General features: G+C 40.1%; 1 protein-coding gene across 1 annotated transcript; it reads left to right on the top strand.

Annotated features, from left to right (window-relative positions):
- The first annotated feature begins 10631 nt into the window (after nucleotides 1-10631).
- LOC125766447 (odorant receptor 42b) lies at nucleotides 10632-11896 on the top strand. The gene has a single exon (XM_049432422.1). The coding sequence runs from the start codon at nucleotides 11220-11222 to the stop codon at nucleotides 11793-11795; it is 576 nt and encodes a 191-aa protein (XP_049288379.1). The 5' UTR covers nucleotides 10632-11219; the 3' UTR covers nucleotides 11796-11896.
- The last annotated feature ends 1568 nt before the right edge of the window (nucleotides 11897-13464 follow it).

The following is a 13464-nucleotide window of genomic DNA, read 5'->3' as shown; positions in this document are numbered from 1 at the left end:
GCAAAACGCAAAAAAAAAATCATTCGAACTGCAACAAAACAAACATTAACAACCGTATGCCAACTACCGAGAATCCATTATTGTTTGTTTCGCTGGAATTCGACAGGATATTGCGCGCTGGAAAAAAAAAATATGTTCCTTTGCACTGTTTGCAAATTCACCTACAGAGCGTGAAACCTTTTTCCCTTCAGTTCCCTCCAAAACGGTGCTTCATCATCGACATCGTCGGCAGAAATATATAATCCTGCTTAAATACTTTCCTCGCGATGTGTATTTTCCATGTGCAGTTTTGTTAATGCTTTGATTGGAATGTAAGCAGTTTTTCGTTCATATTTTACACAGGTGAGGTAAACACAAAAAAACTGCATTTTAACAACATGCAAGATGCTGTTACCGTATATAAACATGTAATCCGGATTTGGTTATGCTGTTCATCGGTCCATTATGTGGCATTTGCAAATTAGGAGGAAAAAAGTGGATGTGGAAATCATTCACAGCCACAGAAAGAAAAATAAATTTTCCGTTGAAAATAAAACCACACACACCTACACTCGTTCACATGATGATGCATTCCGAAAACTGCTCTACGCTGATTTAACTGATTCTCGGGAAAGAATTTTATCAGTTACGGTCAGATTATCGTTATCCAGTCTGTGGTAAAGCATCGATTTTTAGATTTAAAAAAATTGCCTCAATGTTAACGCAATGTACGTAATGTATTTAATTTTCTAGAGAAAGTTTACATCCGTTAAATGCAATGTGCATTGATTTGGAGAAATAAAATCGTTTACACAAATAAAGTGGATTAAAATTTAACTTACTACGTATTTGTTGAAATAAAAACTTCAAAGTGAACTTTTTCTGCACTTTACTTTTAGCCGGAAACTCATTTACCGGGACATGTTACTATTTAATTTAATTATTTTAATATCCTTCATCCAGAAAAAAGCAATACAAGTTCAACAATAAAAATTTAGTATACTTAAAATGTATATACTTTTTTTTATTCCCATTTTGCTCATCTGTTGAAAACCTTTCAACATAAATAAAACCGTACTTGTACAAAGGACTGGGCACCTCCACCAAATCAACTGTAGCACTCAAATAAATCAAAACAATAATCTTTCGCCCGATCAACTCAAAACACTGATTCTAACAATAGAAAACAGTTGATTACAGCGGCACCAGCGACAATTAATTATTTCGACGCTTTAAAACCCCACCTCATCCAGACGACGTCTCATTGATCAACCATTAGCAATAATTAAACAAAACCGAGGTTCGTGCGCAATTTCAATCAATGCTCATCACCGGCCACAATCAAATCTGTTCAATCTCGGTTTATTTTTCATCTTCCTACAAGCTCACAGTCTCACAGCGCAAAATGGTGACACGGTGTTTAGCGGGGCGCATCATACGACTGAGAAGCGGAGATCCTCACCACCACGATAAGGAGGCAAACGAATACCGTAATTAATAAACCATCGTTTGTGGTTGGCTGTTTGCTGTAACGGTGCAGGTACACAACCAGGTGGACTTGGCGGTTTGAACGCATGACCGCTTATTAGTTGAACCACACGATCTGCTAGCTCCGCTAGCTGCTGATCCATTGCCACCATCAAACGGAACTTGCCGGAACGGGTAGTGATAGCCTTTTTATATTTTCTACCATCACACTCAGCCGTATTTGCTTACACCGAATCAAATGCCACCTGCTAGAAAGGTAAAGTCAACGAACGAGGCATGAACGGGGTTTCTATACCTACGCAAGACGGTACAAGACGGTGCGTAGCAAATGAATTATTTATGTTACCACCGGTTGCTGGATGGAAGCAGTGTGAGGACCACAATCGCCACAAATCTCCATGGGCCATGGTACCGTTTCGCCACCGAAGCTCACAGCTTATCGTCGATGCTTGATGGAGATACTTAGAAGAACTTCTAGATGAACTGACAAAAAGTTGACAAACGCTGGAAGATAAGATGAAGCAAGAACAGTCGGACGGACGAAAGCAGTGCGCACGCGAAACAGTCGTACGGGAAAATTAGAAAAGTTCCATTGCGAAATGCCAATGGAGCTGGGAATAAAGTGGACGTTTTTGGTTGCTGTGCGAGGAGAGGAAATTCCTTGGAATTGACTGCAATCGACCAATGCGTTAGTCACAGCAAACAATCCTGACAAAAGGTTCCATAAGCGAATGGTAGCAAAAAAATTTGATGTTCAAATACCTGATAGTAATTTCTTGAAGGAATGGAAAGGATTTTGTTAAAATATTGTACAATATGGTAGAGCAATATTTACTATACTTAATACCGTGAGAACTAGCAACAAATTAAAATAAGTGTTGTAGTTCTCGTTTTGATGGAAACTCCGGACCGAAAGGACATAAATTACAACATCGAAAATTTTGAAACAGAACCTAATATCGAAAGATCTGTTTGATTAACAATGAAAAATTAAACAAATTCAAAACAGCGCATATAAAATACGATTTATGTACAAATTGTACAATATTGTTCGCAAATATATCTACAAAATTCGCAGAACATCGTTCTATTATATAAAATAAATATTTTCTCACAAAAGCAATTAAACTGGTTGTAGCATTTTTCAGTCATGGTCCAGTATGGACAACAAAGCTTTGTGTGTGTTTTTATTTTGTTTCTTCCGCTGTATGAACCATCCATGAAGCTGGACAAGTAAACATCATGTAATAAAATGATGTTACAAAAAAAAAGAAAGCTGCTATTACAATTTTCACGGACAAACGAATTCAATAAACGGTTCCAGCTATGATGAATGCGTCCGATTGGCAGTAGCTCGAGGGATGCCAAACGTGAGCAATTAGGGGTACGTTATGGGTAAAACCCAGGGCAGGGTAACGGAAATATTATTAAAATCGCAACTACATAATATGGAACCGACTCTCCGTACCGTGCTTTCCATTCCATACCGGGTCGAGTGTTGATTGATAGCGAAAAGTCAAAACAAAAAATAGAATACGAACTAAAATAAATTACTTTTTTTGTGTGTGTGTGCCAGCAGACTCCTCAAACAAACGTCGATTTAATAAAGTTAATAGATATATTTTTTGTTCCAACCCCCCGCAAAAAGCAATTCCGAGGCCGAGGATCGAAATGGCGCCTCCTGTTCGTGGTGCCGCTCGAAGCTGACGTTTGACTTCAAGGCTGAGGTTTTCGATCGAAATGTCAGCACAGGGCGAAACATGAAAAGTCAATTTTCTTCCGCAGAAAGTTGGACATTCGCATCTCGTCCCCGTTGTCGGCCGGCTCATTGCATTGTCGGTTAATTCGAGTTTTGTCGTCTCGTCTTACGGGACGCTACGTCTTGATCCAGCTGCCCATCGGAGCGAACGCACAGAAAAGTTTCTGCTCGTGTACAGTGTCTACTCCTCCCGCGGTAGCGGTTCCTCCGTCGGTCAAAGGCTCAACTGTCAAAGATTTTTGAAAGTGATGAATAAAATTTTGATCCTCCCTTCCGCCGTTTGCCGACGACATTCCGTTGCAGAAGACATTCTTGCGAACATCGTCATAAGACGAGAGACAAGCGTAACATCAGGGGTTGTTAATGTTTCGTGCTGAAACACATTTTAAACATTATTATTCACCATTCCTTTATGCGTTGTGTATGTCCACAAACGTACTGAAGATAATAATATGTTTTAAATGATTTCCCTATTCTTTTCTGCGTCGTTTGATACATTGCTTGCAAACCTCTGCACTAGACTATTGCCGTTAATTCGATTCCCACCGGATCCTCAGATCTCGTCCCACCAGAGAATATCCTCGTCATCATCCTGCACGCCTAAGACATTTATTTCCCTTGCCAAATTTTAGGTCTTTATCTTTCGCCGTCTCGTCCCACGGATATACGGCCCAATTTGACAAACCAATTGGTAACAGTGAAACCCCTACACCCGGGCACGCGAAAATTGGCTACCGGTTTGAATGATGAATTTTATCTGTTTGCCTAATTCGTCTAACATCGTTCAAAGTGCCGACGAATGCGTTCCCTCCAGTCTGGATGGGTTTTCGCTGCTGATTAACGAAATCAAGCTTTCATCTATCACTCAACATAAATTTAGTGAACTTTTGTTCCACGACGAAATTACGATGAGTGGACCTTTCTTTAGTGTTTTCCGATTTCAGAATGAAAGAAGTTTTAATTTAATGATTGAGGATAATCATCATATACTAAAAATTATAGTATGGAAACTAGTAAAATCTAATTTATTTATTACGGACACAATGAGTACAATTGAATGCCGAACTTCAACAACAAATCTACGATCAAATGCGATCTGCAGTTGCTAGGAATCTTCGAGGAAGTTCCACAAGTATTTTGATTTTTGTTTTGTTAATATCCAACTTTAAAAATCTCTTATCCGAATCCTTGAATACACCCTGCCGAGGGTTTTCACCCCTAAAACTAGGATGATTCTCTTTAAAGCGAGATCGACAAGCACATGCTATGTAGGTGATGGTAGTCTCAAAAACCTCGAAAGAGATCCTTATTTCGACTTCGTCTTATAGGCAACTTTGGTCTTAAAAGTTTGTATGTATTAGGATAAGGTTTAAAAAATGAGATCTTGACAACATGTGACATCTGATCTCATATAAAGCCTAAAAGCCTTTAGGCCTCTTAAGCCTTTTTCTTGTTCTTCGTTTCAAATTTGACAGGAAACTCATTAACACTTCCACGTTCCTTTGTGCAATATAACGTAATGATACATCAAACGATCCAAGCTAATGCTTTCAAACGACACATCCCAAATTTTATTACTAAAATTTAAAATAACTTATTGCTAACTGTTGATCTACATGTAAACGAACTATATCTAACACCATCGGTTTTATTCAACAATGCAACACAAAGAACAACTTTGTCCACATCTTATCAGCATTCTCACCACAGGAACATCACCAAGAAACGTCAATTTTAATTTACACAATTTCAAAGTGTGTGATTGCTTTTTTTCGTTTTGTTCGAGTCGACACACACACACACACCCAGGTTTAGTTGAATCTGTTTTACCTTCTAGTCCATCTAAGCTCCATTTCGACCGCATATGTAAAGATAACGAATCATCCAAACAAGCAACAACAACAAAAAAGTAAAACCATGCATCTCTACCTTTTCCTTTTCAGATGGATGGAGAGGTTAGAACCCCCGTAGATCTGTGGGGCAGACGTGCTGACAATTGTTGTGGACGATGTCATTTTATTGATGGTATGTTTTTTTCGGTTTCGGTTCTCGGTGTTTGGTGTGTTTTCTTTTTCAAATACTAAACCACATTGTGTTTAAAACGTGTATGTTGTAGTTGTTTTTTTATCTTTATTTTTTCTTTTTTGCTTGATATTGTTCATCGTTCAGTGTTACTTCACGGCCATGATTGTGTTGCTGCGCTATCTAGCTAGAAAAAGACGTCAACAAACGAATGAAGAGAAAAAACAAGAACGATAACAAACATATAGAAGATGAGATAGAGCAGGAGAGTGTGTGAAAAAACGGAGCTAATTTTAGAAACACATCAACTGTCCTGATCCATTTATTTTCTATCTCTTCTGAGGGAGGGGAAACTGTCACCCACCCATTTTACTTTCCGCGTTTCAAACAAACAAAGCCCCCCCCTTAATTTGGCTTACCATTCGTATGCGTTCTTTTTTTCTCCACCCCACCTTCATCTTTTCATTTTTTATTTCCCTTCCCAAATACCGACCACTTGCTGTTTCACTTCCGTTCATCGTGCTTCGAGTGATTTGTCTCCCAATATACATATATTCCTTCGCGGGTTTGTGGCTGTGTGTGTGTGTGTGTGTGTTCGGAGGACAGAAAAAAACAACGTGGTCACTGTGTGTTAAATGAAAACAGATGATGTCGTTGTTTTGCGGACGATTTTTGGCTGCCTTTTACCTTGCCGAACCATTCTAAACGGATCCAAATCACCGGTATGCTGGCAGCATCCGCAATGAAGTGATTTAGTGGACGCAAAGTGATCTGTGCGGTCGCGAGACACAGCGCGAGTCCCCCCCAAAAACGGTCAAATGGATGCCCGTACCATTCATAACTGCTGGCAACGGCTGTATGTGTGTTCCATTTGCACCATTACCGTACATGGTGCAAAGTGGTGCTGTTACTTTGGTGGTGTGTGGAATAAAATATGAAGATGAGTAATTGAGATTGACATTAGGTTTGAAATGGGCACTTTACTGCAAGATTTGTATTAATGGTACCATACCGAAGATGTTGTACCTTTTAAATCAAGACAATGACAATCAAATTGCAGATTGACTTAATTGCGACGTAACTGAAAAAAACATCTTTTTTGTTGGCATAAAAAAACACAACTAACCAAAGAAAAAGACATTATATAAATAAATTGTTTTAATGGAAACAAATACAACATAATAAAAAGGCACACAAATCCAACTTAAAGACCTTCACACTCACAGTAACTAATGTTTCCCATCTTAGAGTCGGAGCATCGGTCACGGAAAGGTCACCATCAAACTTACGACCCAAGCACACAATCGCCACCCAATGTGGAACGCGAATGAGTAGGTCTATTTTTAATAGTAGAAAGATCATTTAATTTCTAACCCTCCCTGTCTTACCTTACCTTCCACTCGCCACCAAACAATCAACAACCAACAGTACTCGTACATTGTGTTAGAGGGTTCTAAAATAAAATTACAACAAAACAAAAAAGAACGAAAAATCCTCGCTTCTCACACATTTTGCGACACTTGATTCCTTCTCGGCAGGGTACCGCAGTTTGTGTTGTGTTCCTCTATGCTAAAGACAATAGCTGGCCCACTTCAACATTTCCACGAATTCTACCAACGTATTGTGTACACATGCCTTTGTCTGTGTTGGTGCGTCCCATTGGCAGCACAATGGCCGGCAGCGAAATGCCTTCCGTGCTACTGTGCTTCTATCATGCTTAATGAAATTACAAACCAACCCCCAAAGGGGGGGGGGGGGGGGGGTGGGATTGGAGGACGAACAGCGGAATCTGTACGATCAAACGAAGTCTAAAAACAACGTGGTAAAGATTGAAATCCAACATACCGATGGCAAACACGGGTAGGGTGAAGTAATACACACAGGGGAAGAAAAAAAAATAAAGACAAGGAGTTAATTAGTGGAAAGGATTCATCACCGTAAAGGGGTAGATTATGAATATTGTCTCGGTCTAATGCCGGTGCCGGGAGCACACTAATTGATGAGATGGTTTTGATGGTTGTACAAAGATTTAGCAAACAGGCACCATCAACAGGCACGGCAAACGATCGTGCACGGATCTCTAGAAAAGAAGATTCATTACAGGAAACCTACACGGATTGATGGTGCTGTTACATTCGGGAAAACATGTACACGCTCTAGAAAGTTTCACACAAAGGCCAACAGAACCACACACGGACACACGCACAACATCACATCAAGCAAACTCCAATGTTTCGAAAAGTAGTCCGATTTAAATCGGATAAGCTCACCTGAATATACACCAAACGTTGGGAAAACGTACTTTCGCTACTTCGGCTACTAATCGTCGGCTAGTAAAGAGTGTCCGGATTGCATCGTCTACTCGGAATGAGGGCACTAAATGACTCTTGATTTCCAGACAAACAACCACCGCAACATAAATTTCTCATATCACCGAAAGGATGCAAAGCAAAAGTAGAACCTCCACCCAGCTCAACCATATACCTGACCACAGACACCTGTTTTAACCTTTTCCGGTTCGGTGAATTTCACGTAGCCCCTTGATCTTTGTCCCGTCTTCCTTAAGCTTGTGCTTTTATTTAACAATTGTGCCATTTATGCTCCATTGAGACCATTTTTCAATTCGTGCCAACACGCCTGCACCCGACTACAATCGCCCAGTTTTCCCCAGTTCTTCCCCTGTTGGTAAAAGTGCAGTTTGGTTTGCAAATTAATTTGTAATGGAAAGCTACCACCCCCAAAATGCTGAGGAAGAATGCGGTAATCGGGCAACAAGAGGCAACACAAATGTGGCACATTTACACGCGTAGGTGCAAATCCTTCCCTTTTGCTTGCAGCCGACCGACCAACCCAAGAGTCGCTCATCATTTTATGAGAAAACAATTTTCTCAATGAACTTTTCCCAGGGCGAAGCAAATGCGGCCTTAACTGAAGGGGGTAAAAAGGTGTTGGGAAAACGGGCTAATACAGGGCGGAAACGGGACGCGTGTGGTAGATTAAAAACAGTACGGAAAGTAAGTTTCAGACTTTCCCTGAACACCGGACTCGGGAAATGCCCCTTTTTGGCCGTTTCTACTGCCGCCCCCCGCAGTGCTAACGGGTGCGATAATGTTGGGTTTTGCATAACTTGCAAAGTAATATTTCAACAAGGCACCCCGGTAGATTATAAGCGGGGCGAAAAACAATAGAATGATAACGTTAAAACACTCTTAAGCTACGAAACGTGGGAACACAAAAATAATCACAAAGTTTAAAGTAAAGCAACTGTTTAGCGAACAGCGACAGGAGAAGTAAAAAGTCGTACCGCAAACATAGAGAACATTTCACAAAAGTGACGAAAGAAAAAAAATAAACAAAGCTATAAATATTCAAACGAACAAAGTTTGGAAGTGTAAGAAAGTGTTCCAGGTGTGGTGGAAATAATACAACGATAAAATAAATACGAACCAAAAAGGGAAAAAAACAAGGTGAGAAAAAGGCTAAACAAAAAGAAAATCACAAACACATTAACCAAATGGAAGGAAAGGTAATTGAAAATACATCATGAATTTAAGATCCTTCACGATATGCTAGAAGATCCTTCGCGCTCACGAACAGTTCTAGCCAAAAAGCTCTCTCGTTCACTCTCGTATATACTCACGTCAACCATTTTTCTTTCTTTTTTTCATCCTCGCCTCCTTTCAGCTCATGTTTTTGTTCTATCGGGTCTTTTACTTTCCTGGTTGCCCTTGTGCAACATTTTTTCACATTACTTTTCCACTCACCTAGCAACGCTTTCGCATGCTCGCTCACCATTATGGTTAGGGGAAAATACGCGCTCGCTCCCAAATGAAAGCAGACGGTCGGAAACCATAGTAACGGTGTATTACAGCCAACTGTTACACGTTCCATTCATTCATCCCAGCAGCCGTTACGTGCAGGTAGTAACACAAAACAACGAACTTCAAATGAATAGGACGAAACGAGAGAGCTATGACTGGGGGAGAGTGTAGCTATGATGGCAAAAAACGGGAGCAAAGGCAAAGCATAAAAGCGATGCGGGAAAGAGAGATCGGATTGGAAAATCAATAAATCACTCCTATCGCTTCACGTTGCCACGCATATGGGAAGGTATTTATTTGCGCGTTGCTTCGAAAATGCTGCTTGCAATACTGTGCAGCGGATACTAGGTTGCGTGCTATTTCAACTGCAGTGACCTTTGCCTATGTGTTTGGGATGTTTGGTGCTTATATACTTAAGCTTCTGCAACAATAAATACCATCGTTATGTGTTAAGCTTAAAGATCGCCTTAGTAACATATAGCTACAGGGTCGAATTGACACTGTGAAGATCCCCTGCATAATGTCAATGACAAACTTGATTCTAACAATTTTATATTATCCTTTGTTTTAGTAGAGATCTGTCTACTTTCGCAATGGAATGGTATAGTAGAGTTAAATTAAAATGTGTCGCTTGTCTTCATTGTTCTCTCGCTTTGTTGCCATTTTGTTTTCGCAAATCATATACCTCCCACAACAAGAGAGATGCAACTGCTGAACATAGGACAGATATATGCTCCATATGATGAAATAATTTTATAAACTGTTTATATCCTTTAGTACTTAACTGAACCATTTCTCCTAAGCTGCACTGAATAACCGTGCGATCTTCGAAAATTGCTAGAGTGTCGTGCCCTGAGGTTGCACGGAATATCTTCTGAATGAGCTACTCGCAACAAGGATTGGGTATCCTGGTTTTCACGTATGGGAGTAGAAACGGCATAATGGTGTATGTGATAAACGGCGCAGTTTCCAAACGACAAGACTGGAGATCAAATCCCATCCAAACCGTAGCAAGAACCGATTATCCGGCTACGAGGAAAAATAAGTCTAGTAATCCAGAAATGGCCAGCGTGACCTTTAGAGGTCGTTAAGCCAAGAAGAGAGAAAGAGAGAGAGAGAGAATGTAATTATCCATTACACAGGATATACTACTCAGTTATATCTAGGGAAGAAGGATAGACAACAGTCTAGTCCATGGAAATCGAAGTAAAAATTATATTGTAAAAATATACACTGTTCGTAACGAATGTATTCAATATTTCCATATCATCTGTCTTAAGCAGTTCCTTTTAGCACTATCGTAATAATACAAATTTCACAGCTGAATATTTTCTCACCTTACTGTTTTAGTTAAAGACACCTTTGTTCCACGAACGATCAAAGAGTTAGCGCCCACAACATGGAAGATTATACACAAAGCCCATAATATATAATCATGAGAATAGTAGATACACTATATAAAACACTACGTACACCAATGTGATCAGTTTCAGTTCAGCTACCACAGCGAAACTATGGACACATCGGGACAACCATCGAACATTTGCTTCTTGCGATGGATCCATTGGATGGACACGATCAACGGAATTCATCTGCACGACGAGTCACGGTTGGCACGTACCTTTCAGTCTGTTTTCTACATCCTGCAACTGGGACAGCTGCTCATCGCTTACAATTTTGGCGTCATTTGCACAAACACCATCTCGCTGGAGGAGTTCGCACAACAGTTTAACCAGTTCGGTGGTATTTTGCTAACCTTTTTTCGTGTCATCACAATCGTAAGGAAGCAGCAGGTGGCATCTTGTTTGGAATAAAGCGATCATGTGAATTGTATTTTTTTTTAGAATATCTATCGCACGGAATTAAAAGACACGGCGCAGTTCATCAACACTTCGGAGTTTCACCATCTGAATGAGCGTGCGGAACAGATCCGCTCCAGAACCATCCGACCCGCAGGACGTTTCTTTTCCACACTGTTGGGTTTGCAGATAGTGACGCTTATATTCTGGTTCATTTTGACCGAGATACAAGCATATAAGCAAAACGTTTTATTGCCCACGATCACTTACCTACCGTTTGATGCTTCAGATTGGCCAACATTGCTGAAGGTGATATTTCGTCTGTATGTCTACCTATCGTACACGCAGCTCATGTTTACCTTCTTCGGGAGCTACGTCATCACCAGCAGCTATCTGCTAACACTCACCATCGAACTGCGCATCCTGAACGACTCGTATGCCGGTGCACCGTCGGATCCGCTTCAGTTGGTAACCTTTCTGAAGGATCGTGTCGTGTATAAGGAGTCACTTTTGCAGCACATTGGCACCATGAAACGACAGATGAACGTTAGCATCCTGCTCGAGCTGGTGTTGATCGTTTGCTTGCTGGCAATCAATGGGCTACGACTCTGCACTACAACCAGCGATCTTAGCGAGCTTGTCCTTTCGTGCAGCATGATCATGATCTATCTGCTGGAGTTTTTCCAGTACTGCTGGCAAGTGGACGAGATGGAGCTGTTGCACGAAGAGCAAGCGTCGGCCGTCTACTCAACCCCTTGGGTTGGTGCAATGCGCCAAACGAAGGCGTTACTATTGATCACGATCCGTATGTCACAGGTCCCGCTGCGTTTCATGTGTGGTGGAATGTATCAGCTGTCTACTGAACTGTTTACAGCAGTTGTACAGTTTATCTACTCGCTTGTGATGATGCTTTTGCACTTTAAATAAGCCAACAAGGAGTCATTTTGGCATCAATCCATTTTGGTTTTGATGTTTCATGCATTAATTAATTAAATGTTCTGCATGCAATACGTTTTACAATCAATCAATATGCACTTAAACTAATTCTTTCATCATTTGTGCAACATCTGTAGTTTACTAAAGTTAATGATAAATTAATCTTTTATTCATTTCACACCCAAAACAAACATTCCTTTCAAACGTTCATTCACAGCATGTATTTGCAATAAAAGGTATTTTTATGTGTCACCTCATATTTGGCCCTTAAATTTCCATTTCAAACAATCAATCAGTTCAATTTGAACCGAGTTCTATTGAGTTCAAAGTTTAAACGAAAATCGGATATATAATAAATCACAAAATTAACAATAAAAGTACACGATGGGATGCCAATTTTATTTCAACATAATGAGATTCTATCGATTGATAATAAACATCAAACAATTATTTCAACATTGCTCATTATTCCTGATCGGACAGATTAAAGAGAAATGTAAATACCTTTTACTATTTATTAATTAAAAAAAAAAGGTTATAATTGAAACATTGACGTGCATATACACATATTAGTATCCCTTAGCTACAATATTATTAATTCTTTGAATTTATACAACATTCATATTACGCATTTGACCACGTCAGCAACAAATGAAGCAATTGTTCCTCCTTTGTGTAATTATATTTCTTTTTCTCTGTAAAACATTTCTATTTCCTGCTAAAACCATTCATCACATTTAATGCTACGTAATTTCTCCCTTTCTTTCGCTGTGCTACCGAATCCTGTCAACAGAGGCATCAACCGATGGTACTCCACCCCCGGGATGGTACTTTTCTTGCAAGTAAAACGCATCCATCTTCAAGGTGGATGGGGACACCCGTCGCACCGATCAGACGATGGAGTACCTCTATTTATCGGTAGACCTATAAATTCTTCAAATCCCTCTAATACTACCTTTTCATACTCGACGAGGTGCACGGATGTAGCGCCAGGCTCGTTGCAGCTAAAAGCAAAAAAAGGAACGAACTGCAAACCACATTTGCTTACATTTCTGACCGGAAATCGATGGATATAAATTTTCCTTAGTCCGTACCTTTGGAGCAGACCTTATATCATCCTTTGCGGTATGCGACAACGTGTGTTTGTCGCGTTTGTACAGCGCAAAACACCAATTCTCACACCGTATGAAACGAAATAAAAATGTACATTCAAGGGATGTATAATTTCGGATTTTTTTTTTGTGCATGGAGAAAAACGATCTTTTCTCTTCACTTTAACATTTATAAATGAATAATTTCCTCCACTCCTGCTTTGATTTGCTCATCTGCGGAGTTGATTCACATTTAATAGCTTTTTAATTCCTTCTGGTGAAAGTATTAAACTGCTATTCTTGCAAGGAAGCACCAAAGCTGTCGTTTCTCATTGCTTATTTCTGCCAAGTTTACCAGCGCAACGAACTAATGGGAAGCAGTTATATACGTAGTAAGAAACGTATCCTTGCCACATGTGCCTTTTCTCTTCTGCGTCCAGAGAGAAAAAAAAACCGGGAAAGATTCATTCCCTGTCTGACTTCCTAAGTATCGGTGACACTGAAGCCACGGGCAAGGACTATCAAGGATTTTCAACTTTCCCTGTCCATCGCAAAACCGGAAGCACTTG

The sequence above is a fragment of the Anopheles funestus genome, chromosome 2RL (genome assembly GCF_943734845.2).
Source record: "Anopheles funestus chromosome 2RL, idAnoFuneDA-416_04, whole genome shotgun sequence".
In the NCBI taxonomy this organism is placed as follows: domain Eukaryota; kingdom Metazoa; phylum Arthropoda; class Insecta; order Diptera; family Culicidae; genus Anopheles; species Anopheles funestus.
Note: the sequence above shows the minus strand (reverse complement) of the source record. Positions and strands in the feature narration are given on the sequence as shown.